General features: G+C 39.6%; 2 protein-coding genes and 1 long non-coding RNA gene across 4 annotated transcripts; 1 reads left to right on the top strand and 2 right to left on the bottom strand.

Moving 5' to 3' along the window:
• The first annotated feature begins 450 nt into the window (after positions 1-450).
• LOC122777443 (MICAL C-terminal-like protein) lies at positions 451-4,670 on the top strand. The gene is made up of 2 exons (XM_044038693.1): positions 451-1,098; positions 3,171-4,670. Exons 1-2 carry the CDS (start codon positions 573-575, stop codon positions 3,449-3,451), a joined length of 807 nt encoding a protein of 268 aa, XP_043894628.1. The 5' UTR covers positions 451-572; the 3' UTR covers positions 3,452-4,670.
• Positions 4,671-5,430: 760 nt separating this feature from the next.
• On the bottom strand, positions 5,431-8,012 carry LOC122777503. The gene is made up of 4 exons (XR_006361329.1): positions 7,952-8,012; positions 7,150-7,262; positions 6,946-7,055; positions 5,431-6,170 (listed from the first exon to the last, which is right to left on the bottom strand). It is a non-coding gene; the product is annotated as an uncharacterized LOC122777503 (long non-coding RNA).
• Positions 8,013-12,023: 4,011 nt separating this feature from the next.
• impdh2 (IMP (inosine 5'-monophosphate) dehydrogenase 2) lies at positions 12,024-25,235 on the bottom strand. 2 transcript variants are annotated; one of them, XM_044039414.1, is made up of 15 exons: positions 24,804-25,235; positions 23,778-23,826; positions 22,436-22,537; positions 22,182-22,256; positions 21,156-21,362; positions 20,460-20,547; positions 19,732-19,931; positions 19,380-19,470; positions 19,081-19,176; positions 17,508-17,579; positions 14,170-14,313; positions 13,794-13,938; positions 12,978-13,121; positions 12,415-12,498; positions 12,024-12,323 (listed from the first exon to the last, which is right to left on the bottom strand). In XM_044039414.1, the coding sequence occupies exons 1-15, from the start codon at positions 24,899-24,901 to the stop codon at positions 12,302-12,304; spliced, it is 1,617 nt and encodes a 538-aa protein (XP_043895349.1). In that variant the 5' UTR covers positions 24,902-25,235; the 3' UTR covers positions 12,024-12,301. The 2 variants fall into 2 exon arrangements, with proteins under 2 accessions (XP_043895349.1, XP_043895350.1); XM_044039415.1 differs by lacking the exon at positions 17,508-17,579.
• Positions 25,236-25,689: the final 454 nt, after the last annotated feature.

The raw sequence follows: 25,689 nt of genomic DNA, 5'->3' as shown, positions 1-25,689 counted from the left end.
TGATAAGTTAATCATTTAAGATTTAGAGAATATAAATTCATGGACAGTTTTGGTTTACCAAATATTTGGATGTGATTTATACCTAAATGTGTCAGCGTCGGGACAAAGACATTGTGGTAGGCATTTATGTTCTACTTACACAAATGATTCATGTTTGGGGGTTTTAACTACAGGGATATTGAAAAAATAAATAAAAGTTACTTTTTTTATTGAAATTTTTTTGCGTACAATACAACATTTGACAGAAAGTCACATACTATTACATAAACAACCTTTTAGGCAGTATGGAAATACTATGAACATTAAACATTAAAAGTAAATTAATAAATACATCAATAAGCCATATTGTTTAAAGTAAAAGAGTCAATAAAAATAGATATCACCAACCAAAGGCTAAAGAAAAGAAACAAATTGAAGTTGACTGTTTTTGCTAAATGTATAACAACACAGACGAAGTGACAAGCGAGTCGACTTCCGGCTCAGAAATGTGACGTCACGGGTGCAAACATACAAGGGAGGTCTTTGTAGTAAGTTGAGACGCTTCGGCTGCAGCTTTTTCCAACAGAGAGAAGATGCACAACTGGCAGGAGAACGAAATCAAAGAACTTCTGACCATCCGGGGGTCGGAGTCGATCCGTAACCAGATCACGGGCACGGTGAAGGACTCTGTAGTTTACAGCAGGATCACCAAACAACTATCGGAGCGGGGGGTGTTCAGGTCACACATGCAGGTGATCAGCAAACTGAAGGCGCTGAGGAAGCAGTACCTCAAGTATCACCAGCAGAAGATCCGCTGCGGGAGCGACCGAGTCGACTGGCCGTTTTACGAGCAGTGCCACCGGGTGTTTGGGAACGCCCCCGCCGTGAACCCGGTGAAGCGCCAGCGGAGCCCCTCTCCTCCACCTGCATCCTCACTGCCGCCGTCGCCGCCGCCACCGCCTCCGACTCCTCCGCCGCCGACGTCCGCCCTTAGCGACGAGCACCAGGAGGTGGTGGTCGGCCTCTGGGACGAGGTCGATAAGCACCTGGGTCCCGTGGAGGCAGAGGACGACGAGGACCAGTACAGTCCACCAGAACCGCTGCACACCATCAACACCTGTACGTATGTGTTTTCTGTTCTAGAGGAAACACAAGTGGACAGGGGGTTTGACCTCTTTTTTAACCAAATCTAAAAATAAATGTCCACAGCACAGATTCATCCAGATGTTGTTAAATATCTTGCAAATAACAGCGTTGTTATACGATGTTATATATAGATGAATAGAAACAAGTCATTAGTTTTCAGATATTAGCGCTGGGAAATGCGTGGAAAATAAGGTTGCGGGCATAATCCGGAGTTTGCCGTTCACATCATAATCCTGCAGAACACAGCGGGAGATTGTCTGAGCCAGACGTGTTTACGTCAGCAGGAATTTCCGGAACATTCATGCAGAGGAGGAGGATGAGAGGGAGGAGGGGAGGTGGCGCCTGGCATAAACACGCAGGATCCAGGATCCTCTCACTGTGAATTTTCCGGAGATTTCCCAGCTGTGTTCTCTTCTCACATGAGCTCACTTGGACATTTGCCTGGAAAAAGGAAATAGCTGGCAGGAGAAGTTCTGGAAAATGGACCATTGTAGACACTTAAATCAAATTTGAGGACTGGCAACATTGTTGGCATTTAGATCATATTATAGAACATATATACACACAAACACACACACACGCTGTATGTACTTGGCCTCTTGGAAATGAAATCGTGATAGAAGTCGGAACTATATTATACAATACTTATCTCGCCAAGACAGGGTCAGTTAGCAGCATAACAAAAAATAATGTCAGAAACACAAATAGAAATCTTACAGACAGTAAAACAAATAGTACATTTTATTTCTATAGCACTTTTCATTAACTCAGAGTCACTTCACATTAGATAGAAGTTTTTATTGAGCAGGGACAAATACATTGTTTCATATAAAATAGATGCCATGCATTAATTTGCAACCCCTGTCCCTGGTGAGGCCTTTGCTAACAGTTGCACAGTAGTGTTAAAAACAATACACACATTAGAAAACAAAACACACTTACATACAGGACACATAGTGACAACACAAGAAGTGTGTATGCACATGCTGTGTTTGAGGGTTAATGTTCACAGGTGTTTTTCAATTTCAACCACCAATAAGTTTTAAAAATGAAAAGCTTACAAAGTTGTCAAAACTCTTTGGCAATGGTGCCATCTAACAGGTTTCTGATCCATTATTTTATATATAATATACAATAAGACAAATGGGAGAATATCATGGCATGCATAAATTGTTGTGCTGCCTTGAGAGGTATACAGTATATTGTCTTATTATTAGGCAAAAGCAATTTAAGTTGGTCTTGACAGTTCTGCACAGTTTCTTAACATGGCTTTTCAATTTAAACTGAGAATCTAAAATGACACCTAAAAATTTAAACTTGTCTACTTGATCTATCTCGTCAATCTTTACTCCAGAATTTTCATTGGCTTTTCTTTAACTTGAAAAGCCCATTGACACTGGGTTTTTTTTATAATTCAAAGTCAAATGATTGTTTCTGAGCCACTGTGATACACCAGACATCTCCTCTGACACAGTTTTGGCTGCCAACTGAGGAGTTTTTGCAGACACAAATACCACTGTGTCGTATTTGGCATCTGTCAGGTAGATCGTTAATATATAAACTAAAAAGTAAAAGGACCTAATATTGAACCTTGTGGAGTTAAAAGCAAAGAAGGCAGCAATAATTGTTTGTCATTTATCAAAGAGGTAAAACAAGTGCAGTTCACAGTAATTTTAAAGTCATGTTAAAGAAATCAGGACTTAGACTGAAAGGCATCATAACCAAATCAGACAGCTTTCCCAGTTAACTGATTTTGTTGAGGTGTGAACTGAATTGCTGCTGCTACAAAGTGAGGAAGCTTTTGTTAAGTTACGCTTTTTATACGGCAAACCTCTTTGAATTTGAATCTATTTTTGCTTAACAGAATAATATTTTGTGGCAGTTCTTCAAGGCAAAATATACTTGGTCTTAAGTCATCAGAATTCAGCATTTTAAATCAATATTTGTCAAGACCACAACTAACTAATATGTAGGTTTTGGTATCTGTAGCTCACTTGTCAGTGTCTCCTCACCGACTGACTGCTTTGTGTCTTTGGTTTTTCCAGCGTACAAGGTTCCAACAAAAAAAAGGAAAACAACAGTAATGGACCAAGTCTCCGCTTTAGTTTCAGCAACTGTGGCCCAGCTCAGCGAGATGGACGCAGCCATGCAGGCGCAGGAGGACGCCCGGCTGCAGAGGTTAATGGACCATGAGAGGGAAATGCAGACCAATCTAATGAGTCAGCTCGCTGTCATGCATGAACGGATCAGTCGAGAAAACCACGAGAGACAGCTGGAACTTGTCGACAGGATTCTCTCTAGATTCCCCTCACCTTCGGGCCGCTGATGGACCCTTCTTTGCGTGAGCAGTGTGACAGGGTTTTTCCAGGTGCAGGGACCATTTCTGACTCTGTCCTCCACCAACTGACTAGTGCCTGACACATCGCCCCCCCACCCCACACCCCCTTTTACTATTTCCACTGCATTGAAAATCAACTCACTGATATCATCTGGCCTTTAAACTCGACTCTACTTGCCTGCAGCTGAAACAGATTCAGGTTAAAACCATAGGCTCTATATCAAAATGAAAAGTGAATCCTTGAAGTTGGCTGGAATTAGCTGTTATCTTCCAAGGGGCAACTTCACTGGTGGCAAATAGAACTCCCATGTAAGAGTGCATGTGCTCAAGCTCTATTTTGAGGTCTTCTTCAATAGAACAGGATGTTCCAATCAAAGGGAATTGACTGTTAGTATTGTCCGATAGGTGCCTGGCAGCAGGTAACATCGGTGAACGTCCACTTTCAAAAACTGACATGGATTAGTCGGATCGGTCAAATCGAAATCACAAGGCTTTAAATGGGAGTTTGTTTTGCAACCAGAAGACTACGTCCATTTTTATAAGCGGTCTACGGCTAAAACCAGACCACGTTCACACCAACGGCCCGCCGTGCTCTGTTGTGATTCACTGCTCATGTTTTCATCTGTACAGTTTTAATGAACCCAGAGACGAACCACATCACAACAAACTGACACAAATGTACATGAACAATAACCAAACCATGACTTGAAAGGAACGGAGACACTGATGTAGCATCAGTCCACTTCTGCAACAGTTTGTTCAATACTTATTGTAATACAATACACAAACAACTGTTACTAGTACACCATTCGATCTTCCTGTGAATTATACTAAATGTCCAATCGTCTTACACTTTCACAACGGTTTTTTATTTAACCTTTTTGTATATTCATTTTAGTCATTTGATTATTTTTGTAGTCTAGATGACAACACTGGCACACATAACATTGGCCAGGTGTTTGTATTCATGTAGAGCAACAGGTCAAGATGTCAATTCAACTGATATTTTGGGCAGAAGAGGATTTATGTAGCGTGTGCACGTTCTCAGTCAGTTCAGTTTACTCACACACACACACTATACATTTACAATTACAATCATGGAGTACAGCGATACGGTCAATTTTGTTGCTTTTTGTCATAGTTTTAACTAAATTAACTGAGGAAAATGATTTATTGGCCATCAGACCTGCAAAAATCAACACTCACCGGCCACTTCTGTAGGTATTTGAATCTCTCTTCTGCTGCTGAAGCCCATCTGCTTCAAGGTTTGTTTCCAGTCTGCCAAACTAAGGGAATAGAAAGTTATTGTACCTATGTTATATTGACATAAGTCAGTGTTTCTCAACCCTGCTGCTGAACACTGTCCCGCTCCAACACACCTGATTCAAATGAACGGCTCGTCATCTAGCTCTGCAGAAGCCTGATAACGAGCTGTTCATTTGAATCAGGTGTGCTGGAGCGGGCAACATCTAAAACCCTGAGGACCAGGGTTGGGAAACACTAGTTATCGGGATATTAAATCATTGCCCAGTCAGTAATGAGCGTTGAAGATTTACTGTTGCCTTTGTGTCATTTCAAACCACACTGGTCATTCACCTCTGATGTCTGACATCAAGGCATCGCAAGATCATTTCTCTTTTGCTGCCCATTCTGTGTGATCAAAATTGTGTTATGCTGTTAAAGCTATAGAGCGGAACCCTCAAACTTGTTGTGTCTAAAAAAAATCCCAATCCCACACAGCAATCTCTGAAATACACCAACAACCGTGTCACATTCAAAGTCCCTTAAATCACCTTTCTTTCCCATTGTGATGCTCAGTTTGTCCACATGCTCTAAATGCCTCGAGTTGGTGGATAAGACAAGCAGCTGAACAAGTGTACCTAATAAAGTGGCTGGTGAGTGTAAAGCTAGAGATATAACACAGATTTCAACATGAAGGGATTGCCAAAAACATTCACACGAACCGATAACGTTTGAAATTGAGATTTATTTAAAAAACAAAATGCTATCCAGAAATACCTGTCAGGTGCTGTGATCACAAATGTAGAGGTGCATTTTTACAAACAAAAGAATAATGATCAGGAAGCTCTCAAATCGCTGTGGTTGGTGTCATTCTTGGCTGACACGGAATTCCCGGTTGCGTTTACTGTCGCCGGCAATCCGGGAGAAAACGTGTCATTGAGGAAAAACACCCTCTGTCATCTGTCACACAACAATAAACTCTCTCCAGACTGTCAGCAATGCATTAAACTGCCTATATAATGTTACTTTCACTTTTTGTTTGTTTTAGCAGAAAGAAAATCTGAAATCCTTCCACCTACCAGGAGCTTTTGTGAATGAAAATGAGTTCACTTCAAGCTAAATACACTTTGTCCGTGTGGTTCAGTCAACATATTGCACATACTTTTATACTGTTCTTTACTATTACCAGTGTTTTACTTTTTAAATATGTTACTGTGTTTTTTAAGGAACAATAAAGTTTTCAGCTGGTATAACATTCATTTACTTTCAGACCGATTCTATAGAAGCAGAGAGTCAGTTGTCTTGTCGATGACTCCATTGCCTCAGGAGGTTTCTGTGCGTTGTGGGATGGAAACGGACCTCATAACCAGCTGGAGTCCAGAATCACAGCTGCATTATGGGTTCCGTTACAATCCCACCCACCAAAACAAGTCAAGTCTGCAATGCTCTGGTTACAGGCCACAAACTAAGAAAAAGATAAAAAGATTACAAAAAAAGGAGTTTACAGGAGTGGGAAATCAAAGAGTGGATAAATATTGGTTCACTTGAGCTATGACAACTCTATGTTAATAACTGTGATGAACTCTGCCTTTATAACATGTTATATAGCAGCATTTTTATTACATTTGTCTTCAGTCTCCCACTGTAAATCATTGTTAATCTGAAGAGCTCTGTTCCCAGTGTAGAACAGAAAGTGTACTTTAAAAAGGATGTGGCTGTTGTAACACACACACACACACACACACACAGGTTTCCATGACTTCAGAGGACATTGCATTGACTTCCATTCATTTCTTGGACACTTAGTCTAACCTTAACCATAATTACTTCTGACCTAATCCGAAGCCTAAACTTTAAAACATGTCTTCACCTTAAAATGTAGTAATACGCATTATGGGGACTTGATTTGTATCCCCATAATGTGACTGTATAAATAGATCTAGGTCCTCACAACATAAAAAAATACACATATAAACACACACACCGGCTTTTTCTGACTCCCTTTGTCCTGTTTTTGTTGTTCAGTGACAATCATTGAAATTTGAATGAACAGTAACAATTGACATTTGTCTGCATTGAAACCAAAAGCTCTCAGCTGTGGTTTCAGACGCATGTGACTCGAGTGGGAAATGTTAATTGTCAAGTCACACACAACGTGTCCACTGAATGTTAAGTGTTTTACTGGGATTCTGACGTAAAAATACTGTTTCATTTGAATTTGTCATGTACATTTCACTTACTTCATTTTTCACAGCTGCAGAAACTGGGTTGTTCTGCGGTGGAACATAAAACAAGCTGGACCATGGAGTAACTTCCACTCCAAAAGTCTTACCAAGCGACTGCAGAAAAGCTGAAAACACAGCAGAAAAGCAAAAAAAACAAACTAATATATACTATATATATACTAATAATATTATGAATGAATGAATCCTACACTGCTTTACCTCTTGTGACACCACAAATCCAACCATGTAGATGTAAAGCTGAATGAGGAGCAGTGATACTTTAGTCCTGGCCCTGCAGCTTCCTCGGGATGCAGACAACACTTTGATTGTTTCTGTGGAAGAACATGAAAACAAGTCAACATTTATGTAATAATAACCATAATAATATTTATCATTATTATTATAATAATCAGGAAAACATTAGCTTCTGAAACCACTTGATTTAAATTCCTGTCTGTCCGTTACATGTGGTAGCAAAGAATTTACTGACTTATCACAGACACCATCGTTCTTATAAATAGTTCTTTTATGTTTGTGCACAATCTCGAAAAACCTGTTGACAGGACGAGGAAAGAAAACCAGAAGGAGCATGAGAGGTCAGCCCGGCGAGGAGGAGCTGATAAAATGATAAAAGGAAGGAGAGAGACAGATGAAGAAAAACAAATTAAGGAAGAGATTTACATCGTGGGATTCCTTCCTGTGGAGCAGTCAAACTGGGAAATCTTTAAAAATAATGAAGCATAAAAGACAAAGAGGACAAGTTCCAACAGGTTCCAATTTGTCATCTTGACTTTTATTGAGAAAACCTGTTTTGTCTTTCTGAAAATGACAGAAAAAAAGATGGAACAAACAAACATTCCTCACTCACTCTACTCCTCTGAAAGATAGTTAGTTAGAAGAGAAACTGACTGACACTCAGTCACATAAAGAAGCCAAGAAGACTGAAAGCAAAGCAAAGTGAAAGTTGCACAATCACTTGTGTAAGTGAGTGGTTTAAAGTGTCTTAAGGTTCTCAGCTCACCAGCATGTCAGAGCCGTGTGTCCCTCTGCGTCTGTCTGCCTGCCAACAGCTCACAGTCCAGACTTCCTCTTTAAATACTCTACAGATTCATTTCACTTTCACTTCTCCTGATCAGACAAAACTCCTCCTTTCCTTCCTTCATCCACCCCCTCCCTCCTTCCCTGCCGGAAGAGGATTGACCCATTTCATTTCATTTAATTTCTGTAAGGTTATTTCCAACTCAATTTTAAATTAAAGTCAGAATTTTGATTTTTTTCCCTCTAAATTCTGAGATTAAAGTCAGAATTCCAACTCTTTTTTCTCTGAATTATGAGACTAAAGTCAAAATTATGACTTTTTTTCTCTGAATTCTGAGATTAAAGTCAAAATTCCATCTCTCTCATTGGCACGATAAAATAACCCAAATTTGCTTCATGTTAATAAAAATAAAAGTTATGTATTTGTACATGAACACAGTGCTGCATCTTAATTTTAGGAGAATCTGTTAATCACACCCCTGCCATGTTTTCATTTGAAATTGCTGTAACTCATTGCTGTAAGTACATTTTTGTATATAAAGTGCATTTTATGCATAATTTAAAGACAACAAAGACTTTTGATTTGAAATACAGTGAAATATCATCATAAATAACTTAACTGCAATATTATGATGGAATATTGTGATACTGAAACCACTTGAAACCACTTTCACTTGACTGGTCCAAACATTCAGTGGTTTTAATTTGCCTTTACAAATGTTCCAGGTAGAAGCATTTTAATTTAATTAAAAAGAAGATGAAACATTCTTATATGTATTATAGTATCTAAATGTCAGGCGATTTTTTTGCCGTTGTTTTGTACAGGATGTGCATCTCGACACGTTTCCATGTTATCTCGGCGTTCCATTAGGATTTAAACCGAAACAACACATTTAAAAACAACAGAGACAGAATTGTTGCAAATCAACACAGAGGTAAAGATTACAATGGATAAATTGTTACAAAAATTAGCATTTAAGACGATTAAATGTTAAATGAAGTGGAGAACAAATTCTAATCAAATAACGTAATAGAAAAATAAGTTATAGGAGAAGAATGAATCTGTGGTGTTGACTTTCATTGAAAAACTTTGAGGTGTCATTTTGAGGATTATTCCGACTCACATATTGTTTCAAATGTTATATTTTATATTAAAATGTAATATTTATCACGATGATGAGGGAGCACTGCACAGAAACTCTTTTCACTTTCATCATATGCATGGGAGTGGTGGGGGTCAGACAGACTGAAACAAGCAGATTTTGTTGATTTGTTTTGTTCTGTAATTGTTTTATTTATTTATTTATGTATTTACTGTATGTATTTGCGTTTTGTAATTTCAGTGAAAGAGTGAACCTTCTGTGGTTGCTCTTGCTCGACTTCTCAGTTCCCTGTGGACATCAGGACCAGACATGAACGCACGTCCACAATGTTTGTTTACAGTTTTTATCGGACACTTTGTAGTTTGTAGAAAATGACACGAGGTGTGTGGCTCTTTACAGAAAACTGATTACACTTAAACCTACAGCAGCAATGAAACACAGAGACATCTTTTTTTGTTTTTCGATTGTAGTTTTTGCCAGTTCTTAGCTGTGATCATCAAGTGTGATCATCACATGATTCAGGGGGAACCTACTGTTTCTTTCTCTCTCTCTCCCTTGTGTGGTGCTCGTGAGTGAAACACGATTGATATGGAAAAACTACACACAGTGGAGAGAAAATAATCCACCGATAATTAACACGTCAAATGTTAATAATCTGTGCCTCGCTTGACTTATATTGTAAAACCTATCATCAGGTTAGTAAAAGCAGGTTAAAGTCAGATACATTTGTGTTGACACACATTCTTATAAAATAAAAGAAATAGACTGAAAGGGTGTAGGCTGAAGTTGAAGCTCAAGTACTCAAAGGCACATCATTTGTAGAACAAAAATCCTAATCAAAACAAGAAAAATACATTTATTTTGTACAGGTCCACTAAGTCGTAACACTTTAATGTCTGTAGGTTCAGGAATATACAAAAGGGTGATTGTACTTGCAAAAAAAAACTTCATCCATCATGTTTTTTTTGCATGATGGATGAAGTTGGACAGGTGTGTTCAACAGAGCGCGACCGCAGGAGTCCAATCAGCCCGTTTGGGTTTCAGCCTGGAAAGTCCGGTGGATTTGGTGGAGAACGTGATTCTCCCTGGAGACCTGCAGCGGGGGAGGAAAGATGGCGATGGACAAAACGCAAGACATCATTCACATGCTTTGTCCTTGAATGTACCTGGACACGAAATAACAATGAGTTGAAGTTTAGCAACAATGCACGAGAGACTGTGGGACAGGAAACACATATGGCTTTTACTTCCCTATGGGGAAATTTCTTTGGTTTCTAAGAGTAAATCATTCAGTGCAAGCTGTTTATTGATTGCTTGTATTTCCTTCTTTTTTTATTGACAAATGTCACTGCATACAATTGTTTACTATTTACAGTAGACTTTTGGTCGTCTATAGACACCTGTGTTTTTTTTAGTCAAAGAGAGAGATAGATACTGTATATATGACATGCAGGGTGCTATAGTTTTACCATTCACACCAATTCCCCCCATGCTTTCATACAGTGCATCTACTGTATATACACATACATATATATACAGTATATATACACATATATACACACACACATACATCAATTCAAACTTCCTATTGATGTGGCATTGTGATTTATCAATTATTAATAGGCTTATCCTTCTGGTGTTTATACTGTATACGGCACTCTCTATAATCAGAATCTCAATCAGGAATAATTTATTAATCCTCCAGGAGAAAGTGCTTTACAGCTTCTCCGACCAAGCACAGAAAATTCACAGCCTATGAAAACCAAGTATACCGAGAGCATAAATTAGAATAACAATGATTTTTAATTAATAAAATATACTAAACCATTTACTTCCAGAAAAATAGGTCAGGTGATGGACTTCAGGGAAAGGACGGCTGCAAACCAAATTTGAACTCCAACTAGAATGAACTCTAGAGCAGGCCTGGCCAACCCGTGGCTCCCAAGCCTCAAGCGGCTCTTTGCCTGGTTTCATGCGACACTCGCGTTCATATCAAATGATGTGTTTGTGGGTTTTGTCATGTATATGTGTGCGCATGTTCGCCTTAGTTAAATATCAAACGTGCACATGTGCGAGGGAAAAACTCATTGTTGAGTAAAACATTGTCATTGTTTTATATTGTAAAACAATGACATTGTTCATTGTCAAGTTCGCTCTGAAACTGGCAGGGAAAAAATACACAGCAAAACGCAAAAATACGAAGATGAACAGGACGTTTTTAACAGAGTGGGAGAGTTTGTATTTTTTTGTTGAACAAAATGGCAAGCGCTGAGCAGAGGTCTGCCTCTGTGTGTGTGTGAGGGAGAGAAACAGAGAGAGTGAGAGGAAGGGACAGGGGGATGTTCATGTGTGCCCAAGTGCATGATGTGGCTCTTTGCAGTAACACCGTGGCTCTTCGTCAGTGGTTGGCCACCCCAGGTCTAGAAGTTCTTTGAGACTCTGCTGGTAGAGCTTTAGGTCAGAGCTTTGACCTTGGATATAAAACATACAGTATAAACACTTGTCCCGTTTCAGACTGAGGAGCGGGTGTCCACAGATATTGCAAGCAAACCAAAGTAGTTCATAGTTCAAAACTGAGCTATGCACTCTTTTCTGGGTGTGAATAAATCGGCCCCTAAACTTGTAGTATGTGGTGATGTGGGATAGGAGCCGTGAAGTGAGGCATCAAGGTGATGTGCTGCAACTATGGAATAGATCAATTAACATGCCTGATAACAGACTGACCTAACTCACTTTATGTTGATTTAAGTTGTTTCAGAAACTGAGTGTGGAGGGTTTAGAAATGACATCGTTCTATAGTTTTGTACTTCTGTCAGATAATGCTAATCCCTCGCTTACAACATAACACATAACCAAAGCTAATCTTTATTTATCCTACGTGGCTCTGACACATGCTCTCGTTTTTTTTGCTCACTTGCTTAAACATGAATACAGATGAACACTGAAACATGAAGCATTTGACTCAATTTAATCAGGGTTTTTGAGAGCGCCTTAAAAAAAACAAACAACAAATGAGCAGACAGACTGGGGAACACATGCATTTTGTTGTATCGTTTGTTAGAGAAAGAATGAGGAAGTTAAACATGTTGCTTCAACAGATAAATCCAATCGCTCGATCAATCTCCTGAAGTGTCATCCTCAAGGATTGGAGACTTTATCAAGCCCAGTGTGTGGAGTGTGACTATGAGACGGGTCCTGTTGTAGTTGTATGTTTGTTTGCATAATGTGTTTCAAAACAGACGTTTCTCGTAACTGTGGGAGAGAGAGAGAAGATGAAGTGATTGATCACAGAACAAAATAATTAAAGGTGAATAGGTGTGTTTTGAAGGAAAGGTGCATGTACCTGTGCAGGCTGTGGACTCCACCCTCCATCTGAGCCGACGACGTTCTCTTTTCAAATTTCAGATCTCCTGAGTACATCATGGCTCTGCAGGGAGGAGGAACCAGACATGACGACACCACAACACCCTACATTATCCACAGATACTAGATGTGAGTTTGTTTTAATTAAAACTGTCGTGGATGCTATTTTAAATATCATCAAATGTTAGATTCAAACCATTGTCAGATGAGTTCACACAAGGCCGATTAAGCCCAACAACTCCAAACAATTTCTCAGCATAGCAGTATGCGTTAGCAATGTTGCGCTTGTAAAGTGAGGCAGCTACAAACAGGTTGGAGTAAAAAAAACAAAGAAGTGCCCGCAAAATGTTTCAACAGTCTTCCACTGCTCCACAAACACGACAGTTTGATAGGATCAACACTTCTCGTCGCCGCCCGCCCGCCCCAGTGCTGCATTTACACAAATGCTCTCAGTCAGGTCTGACCGTTTCGATGAACAGAACCCATTTTCAGGTGAAGAACGTAGCATGGAAATAATGTGGTACCGATTCCGTGTGTCTTTACCTGAGCTGTGTGAGGCTCTTGGCACCAATGTCCTGACAAGAGTGCTGAATACCAGCCAGCAGGTAGGGAACAAACTTGTGGATGGAGCCTTTGTCCTGCACGGCTCCAGAAACACCCTGAGCAACTTTAATCTTATCACTCTCACTGTGAGGAGGGAGCAAGGGGGAGAAATAGGTGAGCTTGGTAATGACATGGCACAGAAACACTTAGAGATCATCTGTCTGTAACTGATATTAGAACCGCATACTGCCATCTAGTGGCTCAGGTTGAATACAAACAAAGCTGCTCGCCCTTTGAGACTGTTGTGATAAACACTTAATTACAAGAATGACTTGACAATGTTAGCCCAACTGTCTTTTATCATTGAACTCAGAAAATAACTAAAATGAGGTAGTATGAAAAACTACATTTGTCTGTTAACATGGCTTCTCTTTTGGTAAATGTCTCTTACAATGTTATGATTTATTAGTAAACCTCAAAAGATTCAATGTAATTCTTTCATTTTTGGCTGTTAAATGTAAATAAAAAAAAATGGTTCATATCTTTAAATTCTCATCCACCAACACAATATAGAGTAGAAAAACATTTTGTTGGTGACATGTGGTAATTCTCTTTTACATTTAAAATATATTACACATTCTTACGCATGACAAATAAACCTGATGTTTTTCACAGCAGATATTTGTTTAACTTTGTTTAATTATTTTTTTAAAACCGCATACTGATACAACGACAAATCTAATGGTGGCCTAAGACTTTTACACACTAAACATACTCATATCATTTGTAAATTCAGATGTTTTTTCTTATCTGTACCTGAAGTATCTGGTTTGGGAGCCCAAGTTTTTGTCCATTGCATCCAACGAACCCATGCCACGGTATTTCTTCAGCCTAATGCCGTCAGAGAAGAAATATTCACCTGGAGCTTCACTGGTGGCAGCAAGCAGAGAACCCATCATCACTGACGACAGAGACAGAGAGACCGAGGTTTGGAAGTTACACTCGTGACAGTGACTGAAAGGCTTAAATGAGGTATTGTGGAATCACACTTTTACTCTGAGGGTCATAAACCCCATAATGCTAATCTAAAAATCTACTACTCACATTCAAATCCTCTTAAATATGGATTAAAAAAAAAAAAAAAAACACAGCAGGTGAACACATAAGGGAAAACCTATGTGTTTCTCCATACCTGTGGATGCTCCCAATGCCAGAGCTTTAGCGATGTGCCCGACATTCTGGATGCCACCATCCGCGATGACTGGCACTCCGAAACGCCGGGCGTACTCTGATACTTTATAGACCGCTGTGGCCTGGGGTCTGCCACATGCCAGCACTAAAAGTGAGAGAGACAGAGAGACAGACAGAGAGACAGAGAGAGAGAGAATTAAATAACGTGAGAAAGAACTATTGCCTTTACCTTCACCTAGAAATGATCTACCTAGAAATGCAACATAAACATAAATGAACTCTGAAACATGAAATCAACATGAAATCTCAGTTTACAATGTGATCAACAGCATCGCAAACTTTCTATCTAAACCAAGCAGCCGGCTGGAAATGCGGGAATAGGTCACTCTTATTTAAGAAAGAGTGAGGAAGTGAAACATGTCACATCAGCAGATAAATATTGCCCTTATGCCTGGCCCACACTAGACTTGATTTTAAAAATGTGGGAGACCAAAGACACAATGAACTTTGTAAATGATCTTTTAATATTTTAATCTGAGACCGCACAAACCAGACGATCCAGTCAAGACACAGGAGCACATTTTTGGGATCTCAGAGAAACTGATATACAGTGACTTCAGAATATAAACAGACATGGAGCCAGACTGTTGACATCAACACTTAATAGCTGCTGTATGTGCAATGTTTTGTGCTGAAAGAATGAAGTTATGGCTGAGAAGACAGAATCAAGTTGGCTTCTACAAGTTATGGTTCTAAACTAAAGTACACAACATCCGTTTCCCGGTCAACTCGCTCTCATTGGGGATGTGGTTCAAATGATTGGACGCATTTGGGTGCATTTACACATTTAGTTAGAGTTAGAGTACGTTCATGATAGGATCACTCAGGATGAATGTTAATACCAGATCTGAAAGAAGTCAAAGAGAAGTTTGAATGTGTCAACGGTGAACACAGTGGTGGTGTGTTAGTGATCGTTTGTTTTTTGCTTTCTCTCACAGTAAATAAACTCTGAATTAGGTGAGTGATAGAGAGTTTTGTTTATGAATTTAAGAAATGCATCTGAGGGAAACACACGTGCAGACAATGGTCAGTAGATGGACGACTATCAATAAAATATGTATAATCAGGTCTAAAATGTAGAACTCTCTATTAATTCCAGGAATGTTTGTCCATCTGACTGCTCATCAGATAACTGTCCAACAGTTCAAACTTGGCAAGTGACCTACAAAGGGTACCAGTGTGTGCAATGCCTTTGATGTTTGGGTAACATAATGCAAGAGAACGGGCGCTGCACTGGTTTTCATTACTTTCAAGGACCCGTGGAAACCCTGAAGACCCAAAGTTGGATCTAACAATGTACAACAAACTCTGCCATTCAATTGATTCCACCTTGTTCTTTTAAATGTTCAACCAGCAGATTTTCAAACCATCAAGCAAAGGACAGTGATGCTCATTCATGAAGAGCCAACAAGCAGAAACTGCCCTCTTCCTATATAAAGCAAAAAGGTTCATACCATGTGTTACTAAGTCTTAATTTTTTTGTTTGCCGACAACATTGCACAGATTTTTATTTTCTTCCTGGCAACTTGGGGCTGCATCATCGCTAAAATAATTATGTCACGTATGATGGTGCATCATCGTCATAGATGGTACACAAAAATACCAGTTGAGAAATGAATAGATAAATAAAAGCATCTAACAAAAAGAGAAAAAAGCTGTCATAGAAGAGCAAAACCTTTTTTACACGCTGTTTTCACAAAAAAAACCTATTGAGCAATTTAACAAATTACTTGATTAACATTTTGTGTTGGCACGTCACAAAATAAAAGTGGCTCTTTTGAGTGCAACAGTAACAGGTGTAGGGCTGCTACAAACAGCCACTTTCATAAATGATTTAACAGTTGGTTTATTTTCTCAGTTAATCGATTGAAATGTGAAAAATTAATTAATTTGCTATTTCCCAATTCTTGAATTATGTTGTGAAATGTCTTTCTTTGTCCCCAAATGAAAACGATTCCATTTTAATTATTTTAATAAAACCAGAACATATTAATTAAAGAAAATTAAATATCAGAGTTATTTTGATTATAAAAAAAGACTAAAAACGATTAATCTATTATTAAAACAGTTGGTGATTATTAATTTAGTAATTGATTAATCACTGCAGCCCTACAAAAGTGTATGCAGGTGGGCCACCATTGGTCTGCAAGCAGTGTAAACTGCCCATTACAGTAGTCTGAAAACATTAAGAAATGGAAGACATGGATGATTAAAGAAATGTACAAACATTCCTTCTTCTTAATTAAGTGAGATGTTGAAGCTTCAATTAAGCTGCCTAAAAAAAACCCAAACACAGCCATCTGTTCCAACCAGCCCACTGCAGAGTCTGTGGCTGCAGGCTCCACCACTTATCTACTCGCTACCTTTGCTCATTCCACTGTCATTGTTCGGAATGGAGTTTGGAAACTGATTAGAGCAGTGGGTAGAAGCTATGTTTACATGGACACATGTAATCGGAATAAGAAAGCCATGTAAATATGACAATCCAAAAACATTGATCCGATACAGCCCATTAGGAAACAAATTTCACTCCGAACAACAGGGCTGGTATATGCCGATCGTCATTCAGATCCAGGTTCATATAAATATCCAATTTGATCATGACTTCCTGGCTTGGTACTATCACATGTCTGATCCATGTAATTGTGATTATGTACTTTCATTCCAAAAACAGAATAATGAACAGGCACGAAAAAGTCACAGACGTGGAAAACGAGATGGATCGCGGACAGCGAGTGGACAAGCAGAGTCATGCAGTGTTAACTACAGAAGCAGAAACTTCTGCTTCCACTTCTAGAGAATTAGACAACACTGTGCATGTCAAAATAGTCCATTCCGTCTGAACGCCTGATGCATGTGTACGCACACCACAATCAGGTAATTTGATTCTGCATCCATGTAAACAATAGAATTGTAAATTCCAATCGTAACTAATCTTTTCGGAATGAAGACATTTTGCACATGTAAACATAGCTAATGATCGACACATGACCAATAGTATTCATAAGCAAATCGAATGATACGATGGGTACAACAGTAGGAGGATCCACTCAGGATGATTGACAGATTAGTGTTGACATGGGATCAAGCAAACTCCAAAACCCCAAAACACCTAATGCCAGCTCTCAAAACCAAACAAACCATCTTCCACTACTTCTAACAAAGCAAAGCTGTTAACCATTCAGTGCAGCAGGCTGTGGAGTGAGAGGGAGTTGGGTGTTTCACACTGTGATATTTGGAGCCAATAAGAGCCCAGCAAAGGCCAGAGGGCAAACTTACTGCTGTATCCAGTAACAGAAGTTGGGGTTTTGGGGCTGTGGAGCTCTAATGCTGGTGGTACACTGAGGGGAGCTGGACATGGACACACAAAAAAACATGAAGGTTGGAGGTAGGAGAGAGTAATTTAGGGAAAACAGAAAGGATGAAAGAAGAAGGGAATGTGGTAGGAAGGACAACAGGACGAAGATGACAAAATGAAGAAAAATCAGCACAAGAAAATTAAGAACAAGAACAACTGATGATCTGAGATAAATCTATGAAAGATCAAATGTGCCTTGTAAATCATAACCATCCATTATCTACCATTTTATCCTGCACATGAGGGTTGCGGGGGAAGCGGTGCCAATCTGACATGACGATAGGCGGGGTCACACCCTGGACAGCTAGCCAATCCATCACAGGGCCACATAGAGACAAACAACCATTCACTCTCACTCTCACACCGACAGTCAATTTAGAGTGTCCAATTTACCCAATTCCCATATTGCATGTTTTTGGACTGTGGGAGGAAACTGGAGAACCCAGAGGAAACCCACGCACACGGGGAGAACATGAAAACTTAAATCATCAACCATTTGCACCAAAATGACTTATAGAAATGGACACAACAATGCAAACTACACAATTTAACCAACATCACATCACACTCTCAGTAAGACAACTCGCCTTTGTGGATTGTCATAAAAAAACAATGCGCTGATCACAGCTGAACCCCAGTCAGACGATGCTTATGCTCTTTAGCAAATTGCATGACTTACAAAGGTAATCAGTGGAAATAAACTTCTGTAATGACAACAACCACATCATCCAAAGTATCACAGACAGAATCTCAATCAACTATCACAGAGGCTGCAGGGCTTCAGTCCTAGCTTCCTGAAACATTCTGCAACTTCCACCATCTTGCGTTAAGACACAATACAATGATACAACACACTGTTGTGCCCATAAGCTGAAGGAAATGTCTTAAGCTTTCCACTCCCACTCCCAAAGCCTGGTTCACACCAGATATGTCACATGTGCTTTGCTGTTTGGTTCCATCATGTTTTTAATTTTTGCACCCATGTTCAGAGATTAGAATGTTCACACTGTTCACAGCCGTGTTTCTTCACACCTGGTGTGTGTGGTTTTGAGCATAACGGACAGTGAGAAGATCTGTTGATAGTGATAATGACTCTCTACCACACCTCTAACTGTAGTTTTAGTGTCTAGGCAGAATCTAAATACATGAAAAATATCTCTCTCTGTCTTTCCCCGTCTTAGTAAACAAAAATCATGTAACGCTTCCTACCAGAGACGATTCAGAAAGTGAAGCCATAATCATATATGTGTGTGAGAAGACTAGCGAGGGAAACATAGCGGACACTCTGCAAGGGTAAACACACGTTTGGGCTTGGGATATACATGAGCAAGGCGCAGCACAGCCACGACGCACCGGTGATGCATCCTGGAGTGTGAACTGAGTATAATGCTCTTGCCCTTTGCCACATTAGAGGAGTCACACTGGCTGCTTTGAGGCTGGAAGCAGTTAGTGAGGGCTGGTGGTGTTTGTTGAGTAAGCTCGTCAGTCACTAACCCTCCTGTGTGATGCAGATGGAGCCGCTGCCCATCCCCACCCTCAGTGCATCCGCTCCAGCGTCGATGAGATTCTTCGCTTGAGCTGCAGTAACCACTGCAACAGACAGAGGGAGACAGAAAGTTTTTTCCGATTATAAGAAGGGATCAAGGAAGCCCAAAAACCTGGCTGGCTGAAAAAAGGCTAATGGTTTTAATAAATCATATAAAAAGTGCAAATTCTTATATTGATTACGTAATACTGCTTAAATCCATTTTGTGTACTGTACATTGGTGTGTAATTTGTTGAAGTGTAGTTACCATTGCCTCCAATGACCTGTAGGTGGGGGAACTTTTCTTTGATATATTTGATCATGTCAATCTGGAAGATTGAGTTGCCCTGAGACGAGTCCTGGTGGTAGAGAAGAAGCACACTTCAGTCAGTACCTTTACTTGCACAGTTTAATCGACCTAAGGCTGTAGGACATCATGAGTTTTTGTTTGTAATTGTTCAGAAACACAAGCTGTTCAGTTTAATCTGTATCACAAATACAAAAAAAGACATTTGAGCATCATCCCACAAATTTGATCATGAGACTCAATTACTCCCCGTCATTATTGTCAACAAATAATATTGTCAGTGTTTACAACCTGTCATTTAAGTTGTCCTTACCAATACGACCACATCCACCCCACTCTGCACCAATAAATCCAATCTGTACTTGTCATCGTTGTGGGTGCCGATGGCTGCGCCACAAAGCAGTTGTTTGCGTGGATCTTTGGAGGCCAGAGGAAAGTCTCTGTTCTTTTTCAGGTCTGTGCGTGCGATGATGGATACCAGAGATCCTTCTTCATTTACTATGGGAAGTTTTCCTGCAGGGAGATTCAAACATGCTCAGACTGTGAGCGTGTTTCCAAGCACAGTCAAGTCAATCTACCTTGTACAAGTGCAGCGGTTAAGTGGTCAAATCCAATAAACTGCATATTTAAATATGTGCAGCAGCAGCATCTGTGACTTTCAATTTAAAGTATAATTAAATACTTTTAACATAGTTTTGTTGACACAAAGACACAATAATAAAATAAACAAATAATTGACATTTCGAGGAGTGCGAGTCTGTTTACCTACTACTACCTACTGCGTTTGTGGCATATGTGACAGATACAGATGGTGAAACTGTGAATACAAAAAAATTATTTTTCCATCATCTGTTCTTACCATGAAACCTAATAATAGACGAGAACTTTGTTCTCAGGGAAAGAAAACCAGTGCAGTTCACTCGATCAGACACAAATGAGAAATGTCTCACAGTCGCAGTGCTGCTGTAGACACTCTGCTCATGCATCCATTGTGGACCCAATTCACTGATGTGATTGGCTCAGTGTCGTTATTTCACTCACCTTTCTTACTCCTCTGGAGGATTTCATTGGCTTCTGTCAACGTCACTCCAGCATGAGCAACCACTAGGTCCTCTCGCTTTGTCATGACCTGTGAAGATGGTGACTTGTAAACTTGTATTTCTAAGGTTTTTGGTGCATTTGAGCACTGTCAAGTTTATTATCAGTTGCTGGTTATTTAAATTCTTAGCTGATGAATTAATCTTCTATTGGGCAAAGCAGTGTTGACATTTGGGGGAGCCCTATTTTCAGGTGGTACAGTTACTTAACAAGTCAAATGCAAACCCATTGAAGAGAAATTCAACACAAATTAAAATGTAGGTGATTTGTGTGCAACACCACCATGCATGTGTGGAAACAGCAGAAATAGCTTTAGGTTTATTAGTGCTAGCTATTTATTTCAGGAACTTCATTGAGCAGAAAACCACAGTGTTAGCTGTGACACAAAAATAGACCATGTTTCAGAGCTCCCCCTCAATGTCTCAAAGAAGGCTTTTTCAGGGGAGGTTGTGTCCTATTTAGGGGAGACGAGCTCCCCTTTTGCTTCCCCATGATTTGAAACCTTAAGGCAAAGTTAAGTTCCTTGATTGTACTTTTGTGTTCAACCTTTAATGCCATGGTTTCTGCAGTCACCTCTGTAAAGATAAGGTGCAATATTTAACCCAAGAGACAGAATGTATATGTTTAAACTCCATCTACCTCACTGAGTGGCAGGTTGAGGTCCTCATCCTTCAGGAAGTCTATGTCTCTGGAGGAAATGATGCCCACCAGCTTGCCGCCCATTTTCCCATTGTCTGTGATGGGGATGCCACAGAAGCCATGACGAGCCTTGGCCTGGAAGACGTCCCGTACACGCTCGTTGGGACTCATCACCACGGGGTCTGTGATGAAGCCCTGCTCATATCGCTACAGGAGGGAAAGAGGGAGGGAGGGAGGGAGGCAGGGAGGTGGTGAGGAAAAGGAGGGTTGGGATGAAAAGGAGTTATAAAGGGGTAAATAAAAATTTTGGTGTGGACTAAAAGGACAAAACCAGCACAAGAGAAAAGATTAAGTAGATAAAGATAAACACACATGACATTGGGGCTATCACTTTTTGTTCAAAATGTGACATATTTTGAAAGTGAAATGTTGGAGCTGAATTATGTGTTCAAAATGCAGGCAAATACTCAAGCAGAGGTTGCACATAAGGTTTACCTAGGACATCTATGGCTCTGAACATGTGTTCTACACATGAACTTAATTTTGGTTCAGTGAAAACCACACACACACATATATATACATATATATATATATATATATATATATATATATATATACACACATATACATACATATATACACATATACATATACATACACACATACATATACATATATATATACACACACACACATACATACATACATACACACACACATATATACATATCAAAACATACATGGAATCACAAAATCATATTAAATAAAGTCCCTCAAGATTTGTATAGTGATATAAAAATGTTTTTTCCCCATATCGCACAGCCCTAGATAAATGATGAAATAGATTACATTTATGGACCGGCGAACTGTCCAGGGTGTACCCTGCCTTTCGCCCTATGCCAGCTGGGATTGGCACAGCGCCCCCCGCAACCCTCGTGTGGAGGATAAAGTGGTAGAAGATGGATGGATAGATTATATTTTCAAAATAATATAATGGGAAACAACATTGACATTCATCATGATTACCTTAACTTTGCGAACTTCATTTGCCTGGAATTCTGGAGTGCAATTGTGATGAATGAAGCCAATGCCACCTGTAAGCTGAGGAGACAATGATTCAGTGTGGTGACATTCCGACAACGAAAAGTAAGGTTCCTTCAAGTCATTCAATTAATTCATTGCTTAACATCCAGAATGTTGCCTGTGATTTACATAATTGAAAATGGAGAATAAGGGAGCAGAACTGGGTCTCAACAACGTGTTTTGTGTGTCACACTTACTGCCATAGCAATGGCCATGTTAGCTTCTGACACCGTGTCCATAGGAGAGGAGACAAATGGAGTCTTCATGGTGATTGTTTTAGTGAGAGCTGATGTCAGGTCCTGTATTAAAAAAACAGACTAAAGTAAACTAAAGTTCTTCAACCATGCTCTTCATCTTTCAGTAACACAAACACTTCATGGTAAGTAAATGTTTGATTGCCTCAGGGTCTTAATCTGCGTCATAGTTTACTTTACAGTGTCAATGTGACATCTGTGATTGTACTATGACAAGTTATGTACCAACTTCATGTGACAAACACAATATATGCAGTGTATAGTAGTCCAAAAACATGCAGATAGGGCAAATACGCAAATTGGACACTCTAATTTGGCCGTAGGTGTGAATGTGAGAGTGGATTGTTGTTTGTCTTTATGTTGACCCTGTGATGGACTGGCAGCTTGTCCAGGGTGTGCCCTATGTCAGCTGGGATTGGCACCAGTTCTCCCTGTGAACTGAATGCAAGAATGTTTATCTTGCATTCCTCTTCTACCGCTTATCCTCCATGTTGGGATAAGCAGTGGAAGACGAATGCAAGATAAACATTCTATACTTTTATGATTTGATACCAAAAGGAAATTGGACATGGCATGCACAGATTCGACTTCAGAATGACACTGCCAAACTTCACTAGAACACCTCAAACTGTTCCCTTGTAAATACATAATATATGCTGCTGGAGTTTTGTTTTCTCCATATTTCAATCATTTTTATGTCAATGACAACAAGTACAAACAAGTGAGTCATAAACAAACTTGTGTATGTCCACATATTTTGCTTTATTTTACTCATGATCAGAATAGAGAAGGCACCGAGTGCCCATGTGTACAGCCTTTATGTGGTTCTAGCATATTTAAAGCAGACAAGTATTTATTTGTGATTGAAAATGCAGAGTCAAAGGGACCATGAAGGTTGGACAGGTGAGCTGTGTGCATTACTGTCTAATACAATTTTTATTGTTTTAATGATAATGCATAATTTACCTAAACAGAATTTGTATACAACAAAATCCTTCAATCTCATATATCACGCTTACAATGTATAACAAGTTCAATATATTAAAAGCAGTTTGATAAAGGAAACTAATTATATATCAATACAAAGACAGACATCCATCTATAACTATTATTGTGCTTCCAACCAACAAAATTATATTTTAGAATTTGCCACATCACATTCATGTTAGTTTGGGGTTAGTGGAAAGTACAAGTGAAACTGCCAGGGGAAAAAACAAAGCATGACAAGCCTTAATCCATTGAATTCTGGGAATGTTTGGGTGTTAGTAAACCCATTACAACTCACCACTTGATCTGCTGTGAAGTCGATATAACCTGGAAGAATGAGGAAGTCACTGGGGAGAAACAAGAGAAAATAATGAGATTTGTCCAACATAAACACATCAAGATGCTCAGAAAACAAATATGTGGATCATGTACCAGGACACAGCAAGAATGTTTTTAGTAAATATTTTCCAGTTCAGAAACATAAAACCAAAAGGGGCATTCAAGGAAGAAAATGACACAAGCTTCAGAGCACTACCAACATGGACTTCTTTTTAAAGATCCTTAGAACTTATCACGTTACAGCGAGAGGACCTGTGTAACATGTTACTGCAACATACAAGGTATGACCAGTGCTCATGTGACAGCTAGACCAGAGACAAGAGGCACAAGCTTGTGAGCCAGGACCTATATTTGGGACCAGTATGTGTGCAGAAGGAATGTCACTGCCTCAATTCCAAGAGACAGTGATCCAAATTACATGTTTTCCCATTGTAGACCAGGCACTTGAAAAAGATATACTAACTGTAGGTAAAGTTCAGAGCAGTCATAATTTTACTAATGCTACAACCATAATCTACTTGCAAACTAACATACATGTTAACTTCGTCCTCACAATTAAAATGCAAGACTGGAATAAGTGAGAAGCAGATCATAAAGGTTGTTCAATAAACGTTTATTAAAAAGGTACAGTGAGTATGAATTAGAGATATCTGGTGGCGAGACTGCAGACTGTAACTGCTAGCCCCTCCCTCTCCCACGCGCGTCAGGGAACAAGTTGACCTTGACATAACAGACAATACCATGTTTATTTCTCTGATTTATCATTAAGGGCTGGTGCGGAAATGCAGTACATCCTCGGTAGAAAGACAAAAACACAAGTTTTAAGGCTGACACGCCTCAGCCTGAGCATGGTTACTGTGTTCTTCAGTTGCGGGTCAGCTCTATTTAGTGATAGGTGTTGCTGCCCAATTATCGCTGTTAGCACGTTATAACGTGTCGTCGAGGTGCGACTGAACAGGTTAGTTCGGTTTTCGGTAGACATTACTTGTAGGTGAGCCCGTCTCCTCCGGTGAAGAGCTGCTGTCCTGATAAACCGTCGTCGGGAACGTAGCTGGTCTGTCCGCTGATCAGATAGTCTGCCATGACGTTCAAATGTGCACCAAATGTTCAGTCCTTACTGTCAATACACTAAAACTCCACACGCTGCGGTAGCAACGACTGAAGTCAAACACCCAGAGGCCCGGGAACAGACAACGAGAACTTTCTTCCCTTTACTTCACTGTCTGTCTGTCCTCCTACTCTGCGAGCTGCGTAGAAAATACAGACGCCCGCAGCGTGAATGAGTTATCGCCACAAACTGGGCACAGATGTGTCAATGCCTTATTGAAAGTCTATAAGCACCAGGTGGAAACGCATGCTCCACTGTCTGTAGCTCCTTTCAACTGGCCACACGTGCGTTATTCCCGTCGGACCGCGTATCTGACGAATACGTCACATCCGGTCGCCCCGCCCACTCATTTTAATATTGGCTGAAGCCTAAATCTACTCATACAAAAATGTAGCATTTAAGGACATATAGGCAAGACAGTTTGTATTTATCACCCACTTTTTATAAACGATAAAATATTAATTAATATACATTAAATGATTAAAAGAGAAACATTAAAACTGGATGAATGCAACGTTGAAAGAAATACAGTCAATTTGGATATTCTGCTGCAAATCTCATTTTCTCTGTAGACATTTTGACTGTGTTGATGTTAATGAGATGTCTTATAAAAACAAATGTTAAAGGAATAAAAAACAAACTAGCTAAATATAAACTGAAAAATAACTATATTTAAAGTATCATCAAAATAAATAAATACATTTTTACACAGATATGCTCTACAACACTATGACATTAATGAGTACTGATTGACAGTTTTTGG

Source organism: Solea senegalensis, linkage group LG11 (genome assembly GCF_019176455.1).
Source record: "Solea senegalensis isolate Sse05_10M linkage group LG11, IFAPA_SoseM_1, whole genome shotgun sequence".
In the NCBI taxonomy this organism is placed as follows: Eukaryota; Metazoa; Chordata; class Actinopteri; order Pleuronectiformes; family Soleidae; genus Solea; species Solea senegalensis.
The sequence above is the reverse complement of the archived record's forward strand: the minus strand, read 5'-3'. Positions and strand labels throughout refer to the sequence as shown.